This window comes from Pyxicephalus adspersus, chromosome Z (genome assembly GCF_032062135.1).
Source record: "Pyxicephalus adspersus chromosome Z, UCB_Pads_2.0, whole genome shotgun sequence".
Taxonomy (NCBI): Eukaryota; Metazoa; Chordata; class Amphibia; order Anura; family Pyxicephalidae; genus Pyxicephalus; species Pyxicephalus adspersus.
In genome coordinates this window covers 7,284,450-7,311,327 of record NC_092871.1, presented here as the reverse complement: position 1 = coordinate 7,311,327, position 26,878 = coordinate 7,284,450, and the positions used below count along the sequence as shown (strand labels likewise).

Sequence of the window (26,878 nt, the reverse complement as noted above, 5' to 3'; positions counted from 1 at the left end):
TTTTTGTTTCAAAATAAAGATCTTTTCCCATCCACAGGTAACAAGAGAGAGACAACAGCACAGACCATCCTCGAATATTCACAGCAGATGAATGAGCAAAAAGTGAGAAGAGACCAGAAGAGCCCTAAGCAGCGACAGAGGAATTCTGGGTAAAGAGACAAACACAACTTCCTGTCATCAGATAACATCATCCGGATGTACACATGATGCTCATTAGGTTTTTGTACGCAACACAATTGAGACTTGGAGCATCTTGGGTTTTCTATATAAATCAAATATTACATTATTTTGTGTATCACAATTGAATGAAGGGACTTTTTAGGCACATATTATAAAAGATAATCAAAAAATAACCTTTATACATTAAAAAACAAGTAAAAATCACAAAAATAATTTATAAAAACATCTTCCTTGTGGAATATGGTCTCACGTAGTGGATGGAATCATAAGTCGACGCGTTTCACGGTTATCCTCCCCCCCGCTTCTTCAGGAAATGTATCGAGACCTAATATTACAATATATTCAATTTCACAAAATATCACTTTAGTAAATATCAGTAATATAATTTATATATCCCACCAATTAGGAATAGGAATACATAAACATCACCACTTCAGGTGATAATACATTATCACTTTATGAAAGCGAAGCATGGAAGAAAGAAGTGTGTGCTGCCCAAATTACTTGGATTGAGACTGTTCTTTTTCTGGTGTAGGAATAAAATGAAAAGCTTATGATTGCCAAACACTTTTTTTAATTGGGATCAGTGCCGGAATTATATTCTTTTCATTAAGACCACTCTTTCTCAACCTTTTTAACATGGGGAACCCTGGAAAATAATTTTATTAGTGTGGTGGGAAGAATGTCACCCTTACAGCCAAAAAATATCATTGGTCTCTAATAAACTGACTTGAGTCACAAACTGCTCATTGCTCAAGGAACCCCTAGCAATCTGTTCTAGACTAACTATTCTCAACTAGAATTCTGTAGAACCCAAGGGTCCTTCCAGAGGTTGCTATGACTTTCTTGAGTTGTGGCTGACTGATCTCCCATCTGATGGTAAATGCATAATTATGATTCCAATGCAACTTGGCAGAGCCATTGGCATGATACCAAAGCAATGTTTTTTTTTTTCAGCCGGGTGCATTCTGCCCACCACTGTAAGATGAACGTTCGTCCCACTATCCTCTTACCAAAACCCCAATGAATTCATTTAGCAGGGATTTCCTAGGACCTGAAAATTTTTTTAGGGGTTCCTCTAGGGTCAAATGGTTGTGAGAGGCAGTTCTAAGCCAATGGTCTTGTATCACCTTACTCTTACACCAGCGACTGCCTCCATTGTCTTGGCCACAGAGGACATGTCAGGCCTGAGGGCTTAAAAAGGAACTTGAACACTCTGCTTTCTGCTAGATCTAAAAGAATGAAGCAAATTGTCCTTCGATTCTGCTAATAAGTCTGGTTCTAGGTGTTTGGAACATTGTATGTGGTTTAGAATGTGCCACCTCTTGTAGCCTTGCTGGCCATGGTCCTGGTCAATATCAGCTCTGCACATATTCAGTCCTGACTTATTTGACGAACCAAACCCTTAGATATCAGATCAATCAGATTTACAGCTAAAATCAAACCGTATGTGAACATTTTTTTTATTTTTATTTAATTTGAAAAGAACAGCACAGGCTAAAGTGGTTCACTTTTCTTTAAGAGAATGCAGAAAAAAATATGTTTTTGGTTCCTTGAATGTTGGAAAAAGCATGAAGGTAAAAAAAAAAACAGAACTTCTGATCTTCATACCTGTTCCAGTGCTGTGACAATAAAACCAGAAGTCAGCATAGCAGTCAGGCAAATAGAGCTTAGAAGAGGGCTACAATGATCTACACTTCACAGGCTTCCTTTAGGAACTGTTTGTAATGCTTATAAAATGTTTTTTTCTTTTATATCAAACATTTACTGCTCTGTTTAAAAGGTTTATAATGGTTTACAGGACCAGACATCCAGAAAGAGGGATTTGATTGGTTGCCACTTTCAAGAAAATGTCTATTTAACATGTTGCTTAATTCATCTCCTTGAATTGTATTGCAGAGAGGCCACTGGTTCTCCTGACCTCAGAGATCAGAGGAGTGACACAGAATCCACTGAGCAAATGAGTCTCAACAGCTACAAAATGGACTCCATGAAGAGCACGCCCACCATGTCAAGGTGACCATCTAACCTACAGGGTCATTCTACATAACATTTACATTCTGTTCTCTGAAACCCTATGCAAATGGCTGTGTGTTTTTTATACAGATTTTAAACAGTAGAGGCGAGGTTCATCCAGATTAGCATCTAAAGTTTGTGTCGGCAAAGGATTCAGGAATTGGTGTACTGCATTAGAAATAAATTGTCTGGTGTAGGCTGACATAGACTTTTAGATATTTGCATATTTTTCCCTACCTGTAAATAAACTTTAAAACACGTTCTCACTGACTTCTATAGCTGCAGATACTGGGGTTCAATTCATCCTCACTCTTTATATCAGAAGCCCTATATTTCTAGTCTCCACGCTCCTAGACTTAAGGTGCGTACACACTTCCAATTTTTATCGTTCCAATCGAACGACGAACGATCGATTGGGCAAAAAATCGTTCGTAAAAAAGTAACCAACGACGCCGACGAACGAGGAAAGTCGCTGGAAACGAACGACCGGACCGGCGGATCGGATTGGACGACGATCGTTGAACATCGTTCGTGTGTACGGTCGTTCGTTGATCGTCCATGTTCAGAGCATGCGTGATGAACGAACGTCCGTTCACTTTCCTGTCATGCACATAGTTCCTCTATCGCTTAAACGATCGTATCTATTGTGTGTACAATATCTACGAACGATCGTGTCGTTACCTCTATGTGCAGTATCGGTGCTATACGATCGTTCATATATATCGTGCAGGAACGTTCGTCGTTCGTTTTCCGACGATAATAATTGGAAGTGTGTACGTAGCTTTAGTCTTTTCTTCCCGTGCACCTGCTTTGTGTTCCCATTAGAGATTAGAAGCTGCCAAATTACAAGGTAAAGATATTTTATGTTGTATTCTTTCAGAATGAACCACTAACTTATGACAGCAGCTAGAAAGGTTAGTGAGGTTTTGTTTAAAAGTCATTTATTGTTTGATGGGAATACATTAACCCTTGAATGTACAAATGAGAGGTATCTATTTTTCTTTCACCCACTGGGAGAGTGTCAAATAACCCCAGCCTAAGAAACATATGAGGAAAAAACTCTTATATAATAACATAAAAAACAGTGCATAGAAAACAGTACTCTGTATCAGACTATTCATATAACTTTCCTTTATTAAAGTCATACATTGACAAATAATATGTCAAGAGGGACCTCTTACATATCTATATGAAAAGTTTATATCCCAAATCTCCATAATTGCTTCTGCTACATAGAATATATTTGATCCTCTTCATATCTAGGTTGAATGAGCTTGGCATAGTCTTGACTGCCCTTGGAGAGTGTTGTGCTGGAGCATTCACAATAGTCCTAGTAAATTACAAATTGATAGTTAACACAGGCTGAGAATTTATTGCAATTGCTGACCCTTTGAATAATATCTACATTAATAAAGAACTTCATATAGATAATCTGTCATACCTGAGACCTTTATATATTAAGTACCAATTTCTAAATATTCGAATGTCCATATTCTAGCCATAGGTTTGCTTTAAGCTGTAATAAAATACAGCATTTACACATTTGTTTCAAGCAGTGAAAGTTTTGTAAAACAAGTCACAATCTCTCTAGCTGCTTTAAATGTAAAGTTAATAATTCACAAAAATCCAATCAAAGACTTCTGTGTCAGGTTTTCTAATAACTTAGAAACACCTGCTGTGTGGTTACTAATGATAGGGGAATCTGCCAGGTTTCAGGTTTGGAGCACCATGCCAGCTTGGCAATCAAACTAATAGTGTTGGTGTTCGAGTTAATTAACCTCCAGTGCCCGGGGATCGCAGTGGAACTGCAGATGAACTCTCAATGGAGTTTCTCTATTGAGAGTTCATCTGAGTTCAGTTCCCACAGTCACCGGGCTGTACCTATAATTGATAAGTACAGCCCGGTGACTGTGGGAACTTTGCGGTCACAGCTGATTGGAGGAGGCACGGAAGTGCTTCCAATTAGCTGTAACTGCAGATGAACTGCTGTTCCTTATGTGTTCTTGGATAGAGAATCTCTGACAGCTCTGCTCGCCTGATTGCTTTTGCAGTTCTACACAGTCCCGAAAAAACCTGAATTCCCCCCCCCCCCCCTATAGGCTTTAATGGTGTTCAAATTCAATGTTCGATTAGCCGAAAAATATCGGGCTATTCGATCCAATAGCTGCCGAATTGAATACTCAGCTTTTCGACCAACACTACAAACTAATCTAATAAGTCAAACATGAACATTTTCAACTTTTCACAGCCATGCACCAATTGTTAAGGTACATTGGGCTCTGTGTTCACCCGCTTTCATTTTCACAATTCTGCAAAACCACGAATGGCTGAACTTTGTGTCAAAACCATGGTGGAATCAAACCAAAATCTTACCTCTAGTGCAGCCGTCGCCAACCTTTCGGACCTCACGAACCATTAAATTCAAAATTTTAAATCTCGCAGACCAATAATATGATTTTTTATAAAAAAAGATAAATACATTTGTAAAATAATGATCAGGGAACTTTAATTTTATTAATATGAAATGCACCTATTAAATTACCTTACAAAATTTTATGCTTATTTAATCATAAAAAATCTTTAAAGCTTGTTTAATTGTAACAAAATTATTAAAGTTCGTTTAATATTGCAAAAAAATTGAAGCCTATGTAAGTATTACACAGTTTTAGTGTGTGTTTCTACTTGTTTGAAAAAAGTTTATGGATTTTTGGCTACAATTACTTTTTTGCAAGCTGAGTCCGGTACTGTGTGACCAAATTTTTCTGCGGACCACTGGTTGGCGACCGCTGCTCTAGTGTTTATTTGAATGGTCTAACCTCATAAAATGTAGGAAGGAAACAAACACAAAAAAACAGCACCTGCGTTGTGCACTTTGAAAATGAATTTCTTCTCAATGCCTATAGATACACAGATGAATGAATGCTTATAACTATTGTACTTTGCTGCTTGTCCATGGTTTGGACACTCCTCCTGTATTATATCTTCCTAACACATCAGAGTTAACATCTTTTCACCCTCACGCTTCTTTTTACCCTCAGGAAGAATTCCATTGAGAGAGAAGGGAAGAAAAACTTTGGTCCAAGTGGTGCCAAGGTGGACACACTCACTGTTCCCACCCGGACGCGGGAATTTCACCAATCTGATTCTGAAGGAGTAAGCTTATAGATAATATTAGTGATGCAACCTGTATAATAATCTAATCTATTTTCCTCCTAATTAAATTTACAATCCAGACATTTTTTCAAGAGACTGGGTAAGAATATAACAGCTGTGATTTTTTTTTTTTATTGCTGTGCGTTTCCCTATTTGGGAGACTTCTCCCTGTATCTTATCCAAATGTCCATTTTAATAGAACTTTATTTTGTTTGTTGGTTATTGCTTTAGGAAGAATGCTGAAAAATAAGTGAAATGTAAACCTGTTACTAGATTACTAAGAAATTAATTTTAAACTGTTTCCTACTTATTTTCTTTTATATGTATTTGATGAGATTTTCACATATTTGGATGGTAAATGAAAATGATTGGAAGTTTTGGTATTTAATTTGGTAGGTAGCTGAATATTAAAGGATTTACATATTCTTAATTGTAATGTAGGAATCGCGCATTGGGAATCGGAGTGCAGGCTCTGCAGACGAGAGCGATACATTATTTAAGAAGAATCCTCGCAGACTCTTGAAGCCATCAGGTTCAAAACCTAATTAAATCTTCTGTACTAAAAATAAATGCAGTTGACTGGCTGATAACAATATATATGTGGCGATTGATGGAGAAAATCAAAAGTTTAGGTGAACCCCAGCAAGAAAGCTTTTTTACAGGGAAAAAGAATACAATTTGCTAAAATAAATGCTAGGAAAAAGCAAATGTAGAGATAAAAACTGAACATGATGCATATAACCTGATCTTTTCATTGTTGATAATATTCATGATAGTTGATGTTTGAGGATGATGGATGATATTAGTGGAGCGTTGTATTGATGCGGATGATATTAATAGGGAATGATATTGGTGAGAATGATTCATAATACTGATGGTTTTGATGATGGCAGATATTGATGGGAATATTCTTGACGATTGATATTGTCGATAATGATATTGATATAAATCATGGATGATATTTGATATTACAATCGATGTCTTTGTGGATATTTTTAATGGATGGTTATCTTTGTTATTGTTACTGATTTACACAGCACAATTTTATCACTCTCAATTTATAACTGCACATAGCTGCAAATCTAAAAACTTTTAAAATCTAATGATGTCTTGTTTTCAATTCACATTTTAGATTACAGTAAGTCCACCATAGACCTACGTCCCGAACAGAAGGTCCAAGGGGAAAGTACCATGGGGGATCGAAGCAAGTCCGTTCCTGGTCTGAATGCAGAAATGGTTTGTATTGTAAATGATCTGTGATTTCTCAACATGTTATAAATCACTAAAGGCGTCGGGAAACAATTATCCATCCAGGCACAGTAGGACTAGGAAAATTTCAGTTTGCCATATTCCACAATTAGTTTTTTAGCCTTGGAGTTAGGTTTCCTAAAGGGTCATGCCCTCATTGATAAAAAAAAAAGTCCAAGTTCACGTTAACCTCTTCACCCTCCAGAACTGTCCCTGAATATTTTATCTGTCTAATGCCTGCAGTCCTTTTCAGATAGAGTTACAATCTGTCATTCTATTTATTTCTCCTGAGCCTAGCTGGAGAGGAAATGGTACAATGGGACTACACTACTGAACTGAGTGGTGCGTATGTCTCATATGCATGTGCAGTGAGTAAGTGCTTATGTCTCATATGCGTATGTATCTACGTATTTGCTTTTCCGTACATGATAATTGTCTTCCCCAAATTCCAGCCTCCACTGGAAAATGAAAATAAAGTTGGGCTGACTTCAATAGACTCAATCAAAAGACAACTGTAAAGATATGTATTTAGGCTTTTGGGAAAAAAAAAGACTTCAGAGGGTGGTGGGCATTACGCTTTAAATCAGGTCATGTGTTTTATTAAGATCTAATATATTCACTCCCACTTTACCTTCTAATACAATCTTTAAAAATTTACTGACAAAAATCGTTGTTGACCAACTGAAGTATAGTTTATTACAACAGTTTTTTGTTCTTGATAGGAAGAAGAAGATGAAGATATTGATAATTTGGTGGAAATCCATCGCCTTACAACAGCGAGAAGCAGCTTGCGCAGTGGAGCATCCACGGTTAGAACATCATTTTTTATCCAACTTGCAAAGCATGGTTGTCCCTTGAATGGCTTATTCAGAATTTTGTAGCTTAGTTTGGAGTACAGGTCATTATTTTATCCTGGTATTACCAGAAATGAGGGATTAGGGTCATGCAGACAAAAGACTCTGATGGTGATAAAACTTAAATCCTCCATATACTATCCCTCTTAAATCCTCCATATACTATCCCTCACAAACAATCAAGTGTGTAGTTCACAACATTGGTGATGCCAAATAAACACAAAAAACTTTATTATTATTAATAAACAGGATTTATATAGCGCCAATATATTACACAGTGCTGTACATAAATAGGGGTTGCAAAAGTATTTCAGGAGTGCAATTGTCCCATTTGTCAAGGCATCAGACTGCTGCAGTGATACAAAAAACTTCTTCTCTACTAAAAATTAGTTTTGTTGCTGTCCCATCATCTTCTGTACCTCTGACCCCCAATAACCAGGACAAGACGTGAAATGAACATTTTCCAGCTGAAACACAGACGACAAAAAAACTTGAGGGTTGTAATTTTTGATGCAGAACTAAGAAAATAAGGTTTGGTGTTGTCTTTGAAGCTTCTCATTCATCCAGGTCAAATTTAGTATATCTAGTAGTTGGGAATCTGAGCTTCCACGCTGCTTTATCAGTTTTTTCTAGTGTATGAAAGAACCTCAGCATTTTATCCACATAGCACAAACACCTTAATTGAATCACCATGCATTGTGACAGGACAAGTGGTAATTATCCAAGACCACTTTTATTTACATAATCCATCCTTGGTGTCAGGAAGTCTGCATAGGTAGTAAACCTTTTAATTACATAGCTGAAGGTTTGATTTTTATGTCTGTTTCCTTCCTACAGAGCACATTGGGGAGTATGATGAGTATTTACAGTGAGGCCGGAGACTTTGGGAATGTGATAGTAACCGGAGAAATCATGTTCTCTCTGAAATATGATGGAAGGACGCAGATCCTCAGCATTGTTGTAAAGGAGTGCCGCAACCTGGCCTACGGGGATGACGTGAAGAGACGCTCAAACCCGTAATGCATCTTATTATTTTCTTATCATACCAAGATATTTTTATTTGTTTTTTAGATTTTTTTTAGTGTTTTTTGTGTGTTGAGATATATTTTTCAGTCAATGTTATAAAAAGGGATTGCGTAAACACCTTCATATATGGGGTTATTGGCAGTTAAGAAATGTGTGATTCATTAATTTGTGTCCCAACCCTGCATGTCGGCCCCAAGGAGCTTGGAGTCTATCAACCTTGTCAATGGCCGTAAGACAGAAGCAAAAACAACTGGTTCACGTTCATGCTTCTATGTACAAAGTATTTATTTTACAGGATAAACATATTATAAAATGCTAATTGTTCAGGTAAAGTTGAGCTATACCTCTGTGATCCATTCTTTCAGATATGTAAAGTCTTACCTTCTGCCTGACAAGTCTCGCCAAGGAAAACGTAAGACGACAATTAAACGGAACACCGTGAACCCGCTGTATGGTGAAACGTTACAGGTGAATAGAATGGATTGGTGTTTGAAAAATAATGTATATTCATATTTTATCTATCCATTTCAGCTCTCTTGGCTTTAAACAAGTTATGGGTCTTTAACATTTTCTCTATAGGCTTGTTCATTTGGTAAGACGTTTGTCTTCTACTTAGGTGAACAATTAAATATGTTATTTTTGGGAGCAAACATTGCTTTTGGCTGGCAACAGTGTTTTTTTAATTATTATTTTTTATGGGATCAATGGATAAAAGTACATTTTAAGAAAAATAAGAAAAAATGTTTTTGTGTGTGTTTTGACCAGTTTTACAATGAATACAAAGTATTCTGTCATTTCAAATATAGAAACCAAAGCGCTCAGTCAACATGGTAAAAAATAGTTACTTGTAGGTCAGTAGTGTTGGTGTTCGAATTCGGGATGTCCTTATATTCGACCCGAATATGGCTGTTCGAATTCGGATAGACCTGACCCGAAAAACACGGGATTCCACTTTGCAAATTTGTGTGTAAAAAAAAAAAAAATAATTTAAAAAAAAGAGGCTTTGATGTTAAAGTAATTTATTGAATGTGTGTGATTTGTGTAACTAACTTTTATTTTTTTACAGCTAAGATGTCATCAGGATTTTCCTATACCCCAGCCAATCACAGAGCACTAGAGGTGAATAAATGGAGAGACTCGTCCCCATTTAGCCTCTAGTACCCGGGGATCCCGTGGGACTCTTGTGTTCTTGGATAGAGAATCTCTATCCAAGAACACATACTATAGTTACGCTAGGGCTGGAAGAGCAATAAGCTCCGCTCCCCTGATTGCTCTTGAAGTTCTACATAGTCCTGAAAAATAACCAGAATGTTCCCCTATTGATTTTAATGGTGTTCGAAATTGACAAACAATATCCCCCTATTCGATCGAATAGCTGTCAAATCGAATAGTGAGATATTCGACCAACACTATAGGTGAGTCTTGGTATCAAAAGTTGTTTGCAGTTTCATCCAAAGGTATAAAGTCTAGTTTATTAAAAATGTTTTAAATGTCTATTTTCATTCAGAATTTGAAAGCTAAATTATATAAAATCCTAAGGGTTGGGAGAAATCCTTCTTTCCTGGATCTTTGTGCAATAGTGACGTCACCAGTCTATTCAAAATTATACGACGGAAGGAGTTCTCCGAACCTTTTTGATTTTATATCCTTTTTTTATTTTTCCAAATAAACTTTAAAATGTTTTTACAAAACGAGATTTATTATTATCCAATGGCACTGTGAACAGCTGGTGATACCAAGACAATCATCTACCATCTAAAACCATTACCTCAGATTTGATGCTCCTGGGCTGTCCTATATATAGGTACAGGAGCCAGAAATGGAATATTGAACTATAATTTAAAGGAATGCAAACAACTAAAAAAAATATTTAAAAGTTAGAGGAAGATTTTTGTAAATATTTGTCTAAGAAGAAAGCATTTACCAATATTCACGTAAATCAGGAGATGATTTTTTCAAATATTTATGTAAGTTAGGAAATTTTTGTGTAACTATAAACTAAAACTCCTATTTTATAAAAAGGGCCATATATATTTTTTCAGGAGGCCCTGCTAAAATCTAGCAATTGTGATTTTGGCTGCTGGAATAAACCAACTAAACAAATTTACATTTTCAAGATATTTTAATATTTTCATTGACTTAACTTTGTGGAAGAAGAGCACATGGTAATGCACTTACTTTTTTACTGTTACTTACTTATGTTTTTTGTTTTAATCCTGCAAGTACAGAAAAATAGGAAATGACTATGCTAGGCAGAAGTCCCAGTTTCCGCCATGCACAAATCTCTCTTCTTAATTGCAGAACAGCTCTACCTTATGGAAATGAGCAGAGGGGACGGTGTTTTGTAGTGCAGTAGAGGAAAACTAAACATGGTTTTGCTTTCTTTATGTATCTCTAGTACATTGTCCCAGAGTCAGTCCTACTCATGAGAACTTTACAGCTGTCCGTCTGGCACCATGACCGATTTGGAAGGAACACGTTTCTAGGGGAGGTGAACCTACCGCTTGACTCCTGGAATTTTGACAGTATGGTGGACGAGTGTCTTCCTCTGCATGGAAAGGTGACTTTTCACACATTGGGCCTGGTTTACGGACTAGAAACTCCCACTCATGGGAGAAACTGGGTGACCCATCAAATCTAGAATGGATTTCTTAAAAATCACTTGCTCTTAGTTGGCAAATATTTCAGTACTGGACCAGATCCATTCCAAGTTTGCTAGGTCACCTGGGTTCTCCCAAGATGGCCTATCTTCTCCAGTCTTATTAATTCAGACCTATTTACGAGTATGAGTGAAAACTCTTTCTTTGATTGTTTCAGTTTTACTGTCACACTGGAGAATTTTATTTGTAAACTCTGGACCAAACAGGGAGGTGGAAAGTTTTGGACTCGCATGTAAAGACAATCCCCACCCTTGTGTACAAGCTCAAAAAATATTTCACCACACTAAACTATGACTAATGAGTTTATTTCCTCGTATTTATTGCTGACCTATTCCAGTGCTCCACCTTTTATTTCTGTCTCCAACACAGACACATAAATTACTGAGCAGTCACTGAATGCGACTGTTATGTGTTGTGGAAGTGGGAGATATGCGTAGCAAAAAAACAAAAAGCAAGCTGGAAGTGACCCACTAAAAACGTCAATGTTATTGGAAGCTTTGCTTCATGTTAAGCTGATGGCATCTGTACACAGCAGATATTCATTTTATAATTTGTGTTTTTTTATTTATTTTTTAAATATAGGGCAATTCAGACGCTGGTGTACCCAACTACAAAGGGGAACTAATTGTGTCCTTAAAGTACATCCCACCATCTAAGTCTACGACTGGAAGTGAGAGAAGAAAAAGTGAGTCAATGTTTTACTCCAATAATTAAATTGTTTGCTGTTTTGGAGTGATTGCTCAGCCTAAAAATGGTATTTGAAGTGGAGTTCAAAGAAAAAAATATAATCTAATGCAGTATTATTTTGTTGAATTGTCACACAGTAGCTCTTAGACTGGGAAAGAGAGATGTAGCATTGGGAATCAATCAGACCATGCTAATAATAAGGGAATGTGGAGGTCGAACATGGATAACCAACCCTATTGTCCAATCAACTCCCACAGTGTAATGTCTTTGGCTATAAGAAAATACCTTTGGAACTGTAGCCAACCTATGTGTCATACATGTGGCTTTGTACTATTGTTTAACTATGTATTGCTTTTATTGTAGTGAGAAATTAAACGTTACAAATGTACAAAACTGAACATTATCTTTAATATTTTTCATCAAGGTAAGACTGATGAAGCAGGTGAACTTCATGTCTGGATTAAAGAAGCCAAAAACTTGACCGCAGTTAAAACAGGCGGAACATCCGACAGCTTTGTAAAGGGGTGAGAAATGATAACCATTGGCTTCTGCATTTAATGACCCTAATGTGTTTGTGGGTAGGGGCTTAAAAAAATTCAGAACTGCAATACATGGTAGGATTATTCTCACTTGTGTGGTGGCCAGTTTGCCACTACTTTGCTTTCTTGCAAAGCTCCATGTGCATGATACCGTAGTGATCTAGAGGTAAATGGGCAGATCCATGGCGATAAAGGGAAGACCCACTATTCTGAAAGTGTGGGAAAGTGTTGGATCTGCAAAAGAGCAACATTTCCAAAACAGATGTATCTGGGTGACCTACAACAATATATGTTTCAATCAATATTATTACTATAGAATTATGAAATGATGTATCTAGCTACAATAAGGCCTACAGCCAAGGTCAACTGTCCTAAAAAATCTAATTTCCGTTCACTTTTGATTTGAATTGAAACATTTCTGGCACTATTGCAGATATTTACTACCAATAAAAAACCGGAACACCAAGAGGAAGACACCAGTATTCAAGAAGACCCTGAACCCTCACTACAATCACACGTTTGTCTATAATGGTGTCAAGCCAGATGATCTTCAGAATACATGCTTAGAATTGACTGTATGGGATCGGGAACCACTGTCCAGCAATGATTTCCTGGGTGGAGTGAGGCTGGGTCCTGGAACTGGTGAGTGGGAACCTTAGTCTTACTGTGCAGCAGTTTTTGCTTGGACTTGATGACTGGGGAGACTCAAAGGTGTAAATGTTGGAAAGGGAGGGGAATCTCATTTGTGTGTGTTCTTTTTTATGTTCTATTTACGGTATAGCAGTACAGTGACTGAATGGTCTTCAATGCACAATTTGTTAATATAAAATAGAAATATGTAAGAATTTGTTTACTAAAAAGTTATATAAGAAAATCAAACTAAAGTTTTCAAAACCCTAAGGTGTAACATTCAGTCATTTCGCCTAGTCAGAGATGATGTACAATCCGATGTCAGTGCTGCTATGGGACTGGCAAGCAACCATACTCCTTTCTGCTCACCAGCCCTAAAGCTTTACTGAGCCATATATAAAAGCCCCATCCTACTCATGCACTCTGCTTCAATATATATAGGCTTGTATGATGTCCTCAATTTTCTGCATGGCTAAAGAAATTCGCATCCAGTGTTTCTCGGCCAGGGTTCCACCAAAGGTTGCTAGGGGTTCTTTGAGCAAGGAACAAATTGTACCTCTCAGAGCAGGTTACACGGACACCAATAATATTTTTGGCTATCTGTCAGGGTGACATTCTTTCCACTGACCACCAAGCTAATGTACTGTGAGTTGTGGATATATCAATTATAGAAGGGGTTCCCTGAAGACCTGTAAGTTTTTCCAAGGATTCCCCCATGTTAGAAAGGTTGAGAAACACTGTATTACCTAATGGAAAGTATAACTAATACTAGGTGCTCTTTAATCATAAAGGCTAACATAATGAAAAAATAAAAATTTTTAGTTTTCTGGCTGGAGTTTCCCAATTTTCATCAAGTTTCATTGTCATTTTTAGGCTTATTCAATGGACAGCCAGTTGACTGGATGGACTCTTCCGGTGAAGAGCTAAGCCTTTGGAAAAAGATGAGGCAGTATCCCGGCTCCTGGGCTGAAGGAACCCTGCAGCTCCGGCCCAGTATGGCCAGGTCAAAGTAATTCTCTCCTTTATTGGGGGCAGATTCTGGATCAGATGCCCACTTGCTTCGAATTAACTGTATAATAATGCAGGAAAAAAAAAGTATATAGTATTTTAGTTGGCCAATAAACATTGTACATTTTGATTATTTATTTTCCTTGTTATATGAGGTTTTAAAGTATATTGGCACCAATTTTCTTGAAAGTGGTGATGTATTTTCCACTCAACTGGATCTGCTTTATGGACACTTCCTGTACAGGAGCTTAGTAACTAACATTAGCAATTTTTAGCTTTCGGATGTTTCATGATTCGGCATGGCGTAACGCTACAAAGTGTTGTAGGAAACATGTACGGACGTTTCATATCATCCATATGAACTTTTAGAAGAATACATTCACAAATATATATTTAAGACAATTATATAATGTGCTGTAAATTCCGAGTACACATTTGGATGTCTGTTTGTGCCCACTTATCTCGTGTAACTGTCTGTTCTACTTCAGAAACCAGCAATAAATATATGGTGGTTAAATACGGGTTAAAAATTGTTGCTGAATTGTCATTTTATTTTTTTGGTTGTATGATCTAAATAACTCATTGATATTCGATCGGGCTGTTTTATCATTAAATGAATGTACAAGAAATTTGTTAACCCAGTCCGAAATTTTCCCCGTGCCTAGTTCACCTTGGTATTGCAAAGCTGCAGGCCAATACCTTATTATAAGTAGAGGAAACATGTTTTTTTCTTGTTTCTTTATTGTCACAGGGAATAATAAAGGTAAAAGAAAAAATAATGAAGGTGTGTGATCTAGAGGAGGAAGTTTGGGGCCACGTTTGGATAATGTCTTTAAAGCTCATTTCTGGTTTAAAAAAATGGCTCCTGCTCAGCTGCTAACTCTTGCAGTATTAACTTCATCTCCATTGCACACAATCTTTACAATGACCTAAGGCTATTTGCACTGTTTTTGCTTTTTTTTTCTTCTTTGGAAAAGGGGGAGAGTTATTTTAGTCATAACGTCATGCAAATGCACTGCTCATGTTTTGTCAATTCAGTACATTAAGCATTTTCTGCTAACCTCAAAGAAAACATGTGAGGACACAATAACATTTTTGTGGTTATTAGACATTGCCCAGTTTGTGGTTATGACTGCAGCTTAGAAGAATGATTCTGCATATCCGAACAGTAGTATGTTTGTAAAAGTGATCATTGTCCTTTGACGGATTACTGTAGGTTTTAAATCAGATACAGCCATGCAGTAGGCAGTTTGTGCAGCCACATGGTGAGGTTAGATAAGCATGGTTCCTGATTGCTTAGCGCTGTGTGTGTAAAGGGGCAGCAAAGTGTTTCCTGCTATCTATATGAACAGTAAGGGTTGGCGCAGGATGGGTGGGACACCAAGAGGACAAAGATAGGGGGTAAATAGAATAGAATAGCTTATAGAAAGCAAGAGAATATAAACTTGGTGCTATATACAGCCTGTGAAAGTAACACTTGCTTCAGGAAAATGGGCTACCAAATCCAATAGCAAAGTGCCTTTGCTATCAGACCTTCTACATAGAATTGAAGATCTGCTTACTCAGTCTTATTATGCACAAGTGGATTTTCAATTCTGTTATGCTCACCGATCCCATAACATGATCAGCTCTGAATTCAAAAGCCAACAAGTCACATCATACCTATTTATAGGTCCCAAAATCGGACATGTTGGTATAAATAAAAAATAAAGTAATGATTATGAACAATCAGGCAAAATTTACTAGGAGCTCTTATCTACCCTGTGGATCACCCCATCCCCACTACGTGATTGAAAGGTCCCCACCACTGTGATTGAAAGATAATCATACAAATGTATGCCAGATTTTGAGACCAAGTGAAAACTGATCAGATTGCAAAAATAGCAAGGAATCTGATTGTGTCAGTTTGACAATTCAGAGAATATGTGATGTTCTGTGGTTGGTCAAGAGTAGAGGCTACACCAGTGTAGCCTAAGGATCCCATATCTGGCATCCGGTTATATCCGGTTATAAAGTGCACCATCCCACAAGAGCCCCGGACCATCCCCAGCCAACAGGTGCTTTAAATCAGTTCGTCGGAGGGCCCCAAGTCAGTTCTACCCAGCAACCCCCTGTTGGCTACATTCACCGCTAATTATCTATGTAAAGCATTAACATTTAGGAACTGGGAGTCCATCCTCAAATCAAATACCCATCACCAGAGGAATTGTTTGCTTACAGACGGATATTGCTGTAATTGGAGTTCTGCTTTGAAATTTGCTAAAAATTTGTAACTTATCTAAAAATAGTAATTGAAAGCTTCCCATTCTTGCAGAGCTATGACCACCACTGCCATCCAACATCTATGGGTTTGCTATGTCCCCCATTGCGTGCAATGTTTCCTCCTACAACCCCCTATGTTATTAGTGGGTCCTGTATTCTGTGGCTGACATCATGAAATGCCAGTGGCCTGGTCCAAAATGAATTCTTCTTTCTACCACAGGGTTCCTCCCTAGGTTTTTAGGGGTTTCTTTATTAATGAGTCATTTCAGGTTCATTTAACTGACAATAATTATCTTTTTGGCTATCTGTAGGGTGACATTCTTCCAAAGGGCCAGCACACTAATATACTGTGGATATAGTAAATATTGCAAGGGTTTGTTAGGATCTGAAAGTTATAGCAAGGGTTCCCCCATGTTATAAAGGTTAGGAAACGCTGCTCTATCATATTCCTGCCACAGCCTGGCTTACATTGATATCTCGGCTCTAGTAACTGGACTTGTGCCAGCAGGATCTGTAAATATGAGCAATTCCTTGGTCTTTGTCCCTCCTTGTAAGTACATGCACATTGCTCATCTATTTTCCATTTGCAGTCTGCAAAACATATTTCCTACCCCCTGGAAAAAGAATCAGATATATCATAGGAGAAACATGTGTACAGATGCCAAGGATTACTCATGGAAACTTCTAGTTCAGGTTTACCGAATGACGATGAGCCAGACAGGGCAATCCCAAGCCCCAGCTGTAAAGAAAGCTCAAACAAAACCTGGCGTTGTTTCCAAGCCATAACATTCTGGTATGTTCAGCATCGCCCCTCTTAAAGTTTAACTGTGAGGGAATCAAAATTAAGCTACTTGCCACTAGAAGTAACACAGCAGTTTTTTGTTTTTCCAAACCCCCTGTAACAGTTAATCTTTTGATAAGCCAGTTTTATATGCTTTCTTGAGTGACAGCGTTCTTTTTTTTTTCACACCACAGTGTTGTCACCAGTGGACAGGATAGTCTTACTAAATACAAAAATTTAACAATTGACATCAGGAAGGTCCTATACCTGTTTAAAATCGAATCGAGGGGTATGAAAAGGTGTAAATTGAATAGTGGTCATATTCTTATACGTGGTAATGCCCTAAAAAAGGAAAATGCCCTATTACTTACCATGTTCTTACCCTTTCTGCCTAGTTTCCCGGTCCTAAGTTAGCTGTCACCCAAACATCTCAATATTGAGGCTGGTCATGGCTTTGGTTGTAAGACGGGGCTAGCAGAAAGCATAAGTGCCTGTTAGCTAAAAGTGCGCTTGTCTATAAAGAAAATTGCCCTTGTAAAAGGACTTGACCAGTAAATTCCTTACTTTCGACTTACTAAGCAAATCAGTAAGTAGTGGCATTAGCTCAAAGAGTGCTCACTTAGCATGTGTAAAGTAAGATTGTTACCTGCATTTTCCAAATAATCAACTGTTAAAAATTTTATGTGAGGAGTAAATAAAGGTGTAAATTGGAAGACAACAAAAACTGCACTTTACTATGTAACCCCTTTCACTCTTACTTGATCCTCCAAGTCCCACCTTCTTTTACTCGCCCACTTAGAATCTTGAATATATATGAATATTGTATATGCACTGAACAGCTTTTTGGGCATTTAAAAAATTTTGGAGAATGCGGGCATCGATCCCGCTACCTCTCGCATGCTAAGCGAGCGCTCTACCATTTGAGCTAATTCCCCTGCATGCTTTGTTTACGTTGGGTCAGAAGTGGGACTCCTACTGGTCAAATCCTTGGCCAGGGTAATGTCCTAAAAATGGACAAATGCACTTTCAAAAATTGTGCTCTTATTTTTTCCGCTCCTAAGTTAATTCACCCTACCCTTCAAGAGACGCATACTTTCTTTATTTTAAATTTAGAAGATGGACTTTAATAAAGCTGGCTCTCAAACAATCTCAATATTGAGGAAGGTCATGGCTTTGCAGTTGAGGTGAGAATTAATTTTGGGGCGTGTGGGATAGGTCACCTTAGGCTAGCAGAAAGCAGAAGTACATGTAATGTGAGAGTACATTTATCCATCCAATTTTAGGGAAATTACCACTGTAAGAGGACTTTACTAAAATAATCTCCACTTTAGTTGAGGGTAAATGAAGGTGGAAATTGGAAGGCTTTGCAACAAAAACTGCACTTTATTATTTAATATGTTTTCCCTACTGCTTGTTCCTCCCAGTTACACCATCTTGTGCTCCCCCTAATTAAAACCTTGAACAGTTTTTTGAGCATTCAAAAGAGTTTGGAGAATGCGGGCATCGATCCCGCTACCTCTCGCATGCTAAGCGAGCGCTCTACCATTTGAGCTAATTCCCCTGCATGGTTGGCTCTCAGTCATCTGAAGTGGGACACCTACTGGGCTGGGATGACGTAGCTCCCATGCATGTACACATGAGTTCATTTAGTCCCAGTGGCCCCAGGAAATGCCATCACACCACAGTGTATGCATGCAGACAATGGCAATATTTCTGCTTTAAGTTATATACAGATTTTTTTACCCCCATAAAAATATTCATCATCCCGAGTAGATAAGATCAGCTATCTATCAACATGCTGTTATTTTCAAACATGAAACACAGCACCTCCTGGCCTCACTCTATAGAAAAGAACAGCTTATGCCTAATTTATCTGGGCAGCCAAGTTTACATCCCATTAGGTACATGGCGGCTGGAGCCCAAACACACCCAGTAGTGCCTGCCTGCTGTGTGCAAATAATGGTTGTACTCACGTACCTTGCCAACCAACAAAACTGAACATTATTTTTCCTCCAAAATATGTTGTAAATGCAAGCATTTACAAAATCTCAGATTTTACTTGAGATCATGATTTTTGAGTTCAGACGGGGGGAGGAAAGAGGGGCACAAGAAAGCAACCAGTGCTGGGAGCATGCTGATAGGAGTATAGGGGAACATAGATGAGCTAATCAGTCTTCTGCTTCTCGTTATACTGTCTAGTCATGGGCTGGAAGAAGGCCAAGATCTGTAAGTGTAATTTTCCTGCAACAGAAAAAAGTTATGCATCTCGCCCTGCCCAACAGGGTTGTGCCATATGGGAGAGCTGTGTAAATCTCATAACTGAATAGACAAAGATGCAAATCCTTTGGCAGATAAACCTCTTGCCTTAAAGCTGAACTTTGGAGTAAACTAAAAGCTATCACTGCAATTGATTTCCCTGATTGCATTGGTTAATTGTTTGTTTTTGTCTCTATTCCTTGCTCCAGTAGCATCTGTTGCTCACCTCTTCCTACCAACACTCCAGATAGTTAGCTGGCCCTCAGCATGCCCATTCACAATGATAGTCCTGCATGAACACAATGTTATCGGGGGCCTATGACTAACAGATTATGGAAGTTCTTTGGCTTTGTGGTCACACAAACAGAAGCAAGTCTGTAGAAGCAAGGGATAAGGTGAGTAAAACAGCTTTGAAATGGCACACTACAAAAACTGACCATTTAAGCAATGAGTAGCATGGAGGAGCCCCACTGCAAGGGTAATTTTTTTCCCCAGAGTGCACCTTTAAATGCATTTCATCTGTGTATTTTGATATTTGCCTGGACTTTAGCTTTAAAGTGTATGATGAAGAAAAACATGCAGTGCCTGTCTACAATATATGTACCCAGGTATTATCCACACAAAAAAAGGTTCTGGCTATTGGATATCATCAGTAAAGCAAACATAAATGTGCAAACCTCAATACCCAATAAAAACATTTTTCTTGTAATTAACCAATTCATTTATATTTTGCTTACTAAACTTGTATCTCACCTTCTTACCAGGACACCCATTGTATGTCTTCAGGGCTAACAAAATCTCTGCACCACAAAACAAGTATTGTTCAAACAGGGTTTTTTTTAATAAATACTCTTTTTCTAATAACAAGTAAAAAAATCTATTCTTTTTGAGTTGCTCTCTCAGTTAAATCCAGTCCATTATTCACAGTGTTCTCTGTTGGCCTCCACCTGTGCCATCTCCTGAGAGCTTAATAAATAGGTATCAATGAAAGTGAAGAGCTCATCCGATGTTGTTGGCTGCCGGAAGCGTTCCCGATCCACGCCATACTTGTCTAGCAGGACCACGTTAAAATAGGACTTTGTGATACGCAGAGCCTGCCTGTATAAAAAAATAAATAGGATTTTAGGAAAAGGATTGAACTGACAATCTGGGTGTACAAAGATCCAGAAATTGCTGAAAATACCTATACCCAAATATTTAAACCAGTAAGAGGTGGAGAAAATACCATTAACTATCTGGATACAATGGCAACTGTCAAGGAGGGGAATATATTAGGTAACATGTGAATAGTCAGCTCTTGAAATTGATATGTTAGAAGCAGGAAAAAGTAAAAGAAATTGAGCAATTATGGCAATGCTAAGTTGGGAAGGCAACTGGGTCAAACATCTTCAAAATGGCAGCCTTGTGGGGTGACCTAGTATGCAATGGTTAGTACCTATCAAAGGTGGCCCAAAGAAAGTCAACTTATGAAGGGTCATTGGTACCAAAGGTGCATGTGAGGAGGTAGGGTGGCTAGAAAGTCTTATCCAATGCTACCAATTGCTTGGTCAAAAGAGGAAGTTGTCAGAACAGCCATGTTTACTTCTGTCCACCACTGAAAGCCCTACAATAGGCAAGTAAGCATCAGGAATGGACCACAGAACAATGAAGGATGGTGGCCTGGTCTGACAAATCAGGTCTTCAATTAGATCATGTGGATGGCCAGGTGTGTGCTTGTTAACCTGGGGAGGAGATGGTAGCCGTATATTCTTGAGAAGACGACAGACCGGTAGAGGCAGTGTATCCTCTAGAGGTCCAGATACCACAGGACACATTCAAAGGTCTTAGGCCTGATTTATTAAAGCTCTGCAAGGCTGGAGAGGATACACTTTCATCAGAAAAGCTGGGTGATCCAGCGAACCTGGAATAGATTTCTTCAAAGTCATTTACTATTTTCTAGCGAATGTTTGAATCATGGACCAGATCCATTCCAGGTTTTCTGGATCACCCAGCTTCACTGATGAAAGTATATCCTCCCCAGTCTTGGAGAGCTTTAATAAATCAGGATCCATACCACAATGAGTCAGAGATGTTTTGGCAACACAAGGAGGACCTTCACAATATAAAGCTGGTGGTTTTGCTCTTGGTTGATCTACTGTATGTATGTTCCTTTTACAATGAAGGTTGTCTACAATAACTTTAATGGAATTTCTGGGTTTACCAATTCACCTACCATGAACCATATCTGTACCCTTGCAATGCTAAACCATGCAAGTACTATATGAAGTACTCCACAATTTAATGCACTGCAGTACATTGCGTGTCAATTAAAGTGGCTGCAACAGACAACTCTGTCTACAGTGTAAATAGAAGTTAATACTTTTGCATGTAAGTATGTGGAAAATACATATGTTTTAATGCAAATAAAGTGCCCTTTATATAAATATATAGAAAAGAGCTTCAGAATAGAGATGAAGATACCTTAATTGTTCAATGAGATCCATGGAGAGTTGTTGAGATCGGACCCGTCCCACCTCCCTTGGCTCTTCTCCCACCAGTTCCACCACTACGACATGTCTCTGATCCAGGCCACAGCTCGCACTCTAGGATTAGGAAAAGAGATGACATCAGAAAGTTAGTAATGTCTCAGTTCTTTGGCTGACAAAGCTGTTTGATGTCTTCTCAGATGTGGAACATCTTCTGCTACGTGTTATTGGGTTTTTAGGCCAAGGTACAAAAAATGTACAATGCTAATTAGTCAAAGGATAAAATAAAAAAATGTGCTTATGGTTTTTATGAGACCAATAAATTAATCAAGGCTACTGGTATACTGGTGATTTCTCAACTGTAGCATGAATTGAAGAAGAGTTGAACTCTGTGCTCAAAATTAACGGAGAGAACAATGGACTAGTTCCAAGCATTGATGATCTCAGTTAACATACCATGGCTTGTTCTGCAATAAGTGAAAGAAGAGGGAAGGGTTTTACTTCCTAATTGTTGTACCCCTGATTTGTGGTGATTTTATTTCTAACTGGGGAATAAATGTGAAACAGCCAAAGAGGTGGAAGAAGCACACTTATTAATAATGCAAAGGCAGGGATATTTCTGCACTGAAGATCCTCAGGTACAGTTTTCTCCCAAGCAAGGAGAACAGCGAGTAGTACACAACAGTGAGTAATTACATCAACTAAGAGAGACTAGAAGACAGAGAAAGTAGTGCCTCAGGTCTGGTACACATGAATAGATCTGCTGCAAATTTTAAATCCGGCTGGTTCCTTCCAAATGGCAAACAATGAATCATCAGTCCTAAAATACTGCACACATATGTGCAATATAACCCAGGCTGTAAGCACAGAATGACCACCAATTTTTTTAGAAGCATTCAAGACAGGATAGTTAGTGAGCTGCTTAACACCAATAACCCAGGGCTACCTAAAGCAGAACAAATCTTTATTTTTTGAGTCCAAGTCTGTATCAATACAAATCACAGCTACCAATCCACCACTGATTGCACCAACAACTTTATAATGCTACAAATGTTCATCACCGGCCATGGTCTCAGGAATCCATGTACCTCTTGTAGGGCTCTGGTATTTATCCTCGCACTTTGCAGATCAGTAGCAGTGATTTTAAAACCATTACCAAAGACTATAAAGAAAATATTGCCTGTTATTTCTTCCATATATCACTACTAGTGTTGGTGTTCGAATTCGGGTTGTCCTTATATTCGACCCGAATATGGCTGTTCGAATTCAGATAGACCCGACCCGGAAATAAATGAGATTTGATAGCAAACATTTGGATAAAAAAAATGTAAAAAGATGTCTTAAAAAATAATGTTAAATTAATTTATTGAGTGTTTGTGTTTATTTAACTATTTTTTTTTCAGGTTATCCTACAATGACATGATATCTCTTAAGCTACGTACACACTTCCAATTATTATCGTTGGAAAACGAATGACGAACGATCCTGCACGATATCTACGAACGATCGTATAGCACCGATCCTGCACATAGAGATAACGACACGATCGTTCGTAGATATTGTACACACAATAGATACGATCGTTTGAGCGATAGAGGAACTATGTGCACGACAGGAAAGTGAACGAACGTTCGTTCATTACGCATGCTCTGAACATGGACGATCAACGAACGACCGTACACATGACCGATGTTCAACGATCGTCGTCCAATCCGATCCGCCGTTCCGGTCGTTCGTTTCCAACGAGTTTCCTCGTTCGTCGGCGTCGTTGGTTACTTTTTTACGAACTATTTTTTGCCCAATCGATCGTTCGTCGTTCGATTGGAACGATAAAAATTGGAAGTGTGTACGCACCTTTACTCTGTAACACACTTTTCAACACACTGAGCTAATCAATGATTAATAATAATGATTGCAGCCAAGGCTGTGACTGCAGGCGATCCCCGGGCACTAGAGGCTGAATGGGGACAAGTTTCCCCATTCATCACATCTAGTGCTCTGTGTTCTTAGATAGAGAAACTCTATCCAAGACCACATAGAACTAGTATAGGGCTGCAAGAGCAATCTGATTGCTCTTGCAGCCCTTAATAGTCCCTAAAAATAACCCGAATTCTCCCACTATTGACTTCAATGGTGTTCAAATTCGGCTTTCGAGCACCCGAACAATATCTCACTAATCGATCGAATAGCTGTCGAATAGAATAGTGAGATATTTGACCAGCACTAATCATTACACAATATTCAATAAATGTTTTTCAGCATGCATATAGTCTACCTACCTGAAGAGCAGTGCTCTGGAGTCTGTAGTATCGGTCAGAGGAGCTTGGAGCGGAGATTATCAACAGTCGCTGCTTCTCAAAGAACTGATCCAAAAATGCGCCAGCTGAATTCAGATTGACGTTGATCTGCATGGCTAAACAAAAGGATATATTGTACATTTTGCAGACATAGTATAGCTGTCTACAGTTATCAAAAGCTGGATGTAAGTGCACCAATATTTACACATGTGTGGCAACCTGAAAACAACCCCCCACTTTTTTTTCCTTACACCCCTAATGAAGGGTAAAAAAATCCCTCGGCCAACTCACATATTTGGGGTCTGTGTGCAATGTTTGTTACTTTTTTGACAGCTAGTTAGGTCAACTGTTCATGGATGTGTCAATAAACTCCTTGTGTTCACTATATGCCAACAAGCAAAGTCTAAATAGTTTCCATTTCCGATCTACTAGGGCAAGGTGATTACTCTATTGATCTGGCACCAAAATATTACTTTGCGTGTTACTTTATGGGTCATAAAAACTTTACAGTTTTATAGAATGCACAGCTTGTGCCAATCCTGCATGCCATACAACAGATTTAAAAAGAACAATTATTAAAACCAATAAGTGCACCTTCAAAAAAAATGTTCTAACCGCATCTTATCTGAACTGCTCAATAAACTGTGCCGCTAATCCCCCATAAGACTGTGATAATGGCACAAAACAGAATCTGCATTGTTTATGCCATTACCATGGCCCCATGAGGGATTAGGTGGACAGCTGGTAGAGCCCTTCAAATATGATGTGCAGTGTTGTACAGGTTGGAATTAAAGCACCTCAATTTTAATATTCACTGTCTACATTCTTACCCAGCATTCGGTTCACATTAGTCTAGGTGAAAATGCAAATGCTGCAGCCTCCTATGCTACTTTATACAATACATGGTATATATGATCATATATGCACATGCTATGTCCTCAGAGGTTTATGGGCCACATTATGTTGGATGAAAATTCCTTTGCTGACCATGAAAGCACTAAATCTGTTTCATTGTGAATGGGCTGCCTTAATGAATACATTTACATAAAATAATGAATAAACAATCATTAATTTATTTATAGATCTAAATGGGCCCTAAAGGCAGGTTCAGACCGAGTAAACCCATGTGGCTCCCATAGCAGGCACTATGTCAAATATTTGCTTGGCAGTGCTGATTCTTAAAGAACCAATGTCTGCTCATTTTACAGCTGCCAGCAGTGATCAGTGCTGCAGCCCCCATTCATTCTCTATGGGTCCACCAACGGGAGAAGCTGCATGAAGCGTGTCCACAGAGGTTCCTGGGCACGAGGAAGCAGTAAATGCACGGCAACCTCCTGGCCAGTGTGAACTTTTCCTAAAAATTTATGTTAGGGTAGCAAAACTGTTATACTTCCACATTTTACTGTTATTTTTGGTGTGCTTTTAAAACAGATATCATTGGAATGAAGCATTTTTAGGCCATGTATACAGAACACCTTTTGAAAGTGGATTTGTTAACCCTGAGCACAACATTGGTGGCACTGCACAAGACACTTGGGGTGCACTATAATCTGTTTGTATACTTACGGGTACATGTAGCTGGTGTTCCGGCCCACTGCCCACTGAACTGGCACACTCTTAGCGCTGGACCTTGGCGTTCATGGCTTCCCTCACAGTGATACTCGCAGGTCGCTCCATAATTATTTCCCGCACTGCTACAGGTAATGTGGCCATGTAGTGGAGGAGCAAGAACGGGGCATCTCTTCACTGCAGAACAAAAAAATAGTTGAGTCCATTTTGCACTATTACTGTACCAGAACTAGATAACTGCCCATTGTCCTCCATTACTATGGCTGAATTCTACCTTGCACTTTTATTACAAATTTGCAGCTTGCCCGGTTGTACGCCCGATCATAAGCAGTGTAGCGGATAATGTGCTCCCCTTCTGGAAAGTCAGAGCCAGGTTCTGGGCCTCGCCGAAGGACTCTGAAATTATACAGTAACATGAATCCTTTTGCAGCTGGTGCCATATTTACATTTTTTTGTATGCATGCTAAGGTGCACATGACAAAATACGAAAGCAGAAAACCCGTAAAATTAAAGAATGTCTCTGCACACAATATTAACACAACCATCTATTAAATCCACAGTTTTAGGGTGCAAAAACACAATGACATTATATATATATATATATATATATATATATATATATATAATAAAAATAAAACAAATGCAAAACATGTCAATCCTTAAACACGCATGGGCTTACAAAACAGCTGCAAACTACAATACTCCAAATTGCCTATAAGCCCTGACAGCTCAAAATGGAACACAAATGATGCCCTAAATGCTTTCCTCCTAGCATGTGAGTTCATTTCATTTTAATGCATTGCATTTTGGGTAAATAGGCTGCAGAGCATTTGTTCCGTTATGAGAGCACAACGCACCGCACAGGACACCGTACACTGTGATGTTTTGCAATATGTTATATTATTATCATTATTATTATTATTATTATTATTAATAATAATACACAGTATTTTTATAGCACCAACATATTACGCAGCGCTGTACATTAAATAGGGGTTTAAAATGACAGACTAATACAGACAGTGATACAGGAGGAGAGGACCCTGCCCCAAAGAGCTTACAATCTAGTAAGTGGGGGAATTTCACACACAATAGGATGGGAGATATGTAGTGGTGGGAAGTAGTGACGGTTTCCAACAACAGAAGAAGACGGGTAGGCAAGTTTGAATAAATGGGTTTTGAGCGCTCTTTTAAATGAGCAGAAAGTAGGAGCAAGCCGAATAGTACGAGGAAGACCATTCCAGAGA

At 38.4% G+C, this 26,878-nt stretch overlaps 2 protein-coding genes and 2 non-coding genes across 5 annotated transcripts in view; 1 reads left to right on the top strand and 3 right to left on the bottom strand.

Moving 5' to 3' along the window:
* Positions 1 to 14,531, top strand: part of SYTL4 (synaptotagmin like 4) — a gene marked incomplete at its 5' end in the record, with an annotated part of 31,678 nt that extends 17,147 nt beyond the window's left edge. The window contains 13 exon segments of the mRNA XM_072430076.1: positions 38 to 149; positions 2,080 to 2,196; positions 5,235 to 5,349; positions 5,791 to 5,881; positions 6,482 to 6,585; positions 7,320 to 7,406; positions 8,289 to 8,467; positions 8,843 to 8,945; positions 10,876 to 11,037; positions 11,720 to 11,822; positions 12,249 to 12,348; positions 12,797 to 13,005; positions 13,867 to 14,531. Coding sequence (XP_072286177.1) covers positions 38 to 149; positions 2,080 to 2,196; positions 5,235 to 5,349; positions 5,791 to 5,881; positions 6,482 to 6,585; positions 7,320 to 7,406; positions 8,289 to 8,467; positions 8,843 to 8,945; positions 10,876 to 11,037; positions 11,720 to 11,822; positions 12,249 to 12,348; positions 12,797 to 13,005; positions 13,867 to 14,006 — 1,622 coding nt within the window. The 3' untranslated portion in view covers positions 14,007 to 14,531.
* Positions 14,532 to 17,906: 3,375 nt separating this feature from the next.
* On the bottom strand, positions 17,907 to 17,979 carry TRNAA-AGC (transfer RNA alanine (anticodon AGC)). Its single transcript has one exon. It is a non-coding gene; the product is annotated as a tRNA-Ala (tRNA).
* Positions 17,980 to 18,532: 553 nt separating this feature from the next.
* TRNAA-AGC (transfer RNA alanine (anticodon AGC)) lies at positions 18,533 to 18,605 on the bottom strand. The gene has a single exon. It is a non-coding gene; the product is annotated as a tRNA-Ala (tRNA).
* A 1,512-nt stretch (positions 18,606 to 20,117) lies between these two features.
* The window catches only part of SRPX2 (sushi repeat containing protein X-linked 2), a 26,457-nt gene continuing 19,696 nt past the window's right edge, over positions 20,118 to 26,878 (bottom strand). For both annotated transcript variants that reach the window (XM_072430506.1, XM_072430505.1), the window contains 5 exons: positions 25,906 to 26,027; positions 25,629 to 25,808; positions 24,045 to 24,178; positions 21,761 to 21,882; positions 20,118 to 20,398 (listed from right to left, as the gene is read on the bottom strand). In XM_072430506.1, the coding sequence (XP_072286607.1) occupies positions 20,218 to 20,398; positions 21,761 to 21,882; positions 24,045 to 24,178; positions 25,629 to 25,808; positions 25,906 to 26,027 (739 nt within the window). In that variant the 3' untranslated portion in view covers positions 20,118 to 20,217. The remainder of the gene's footprint in view (positions 20,399 to 21,760; positions 21,883 to 24,044; positions 24,179 to 25,628; positions 25,809 to 25,905; positions 26,028 to 26,878) is intronic.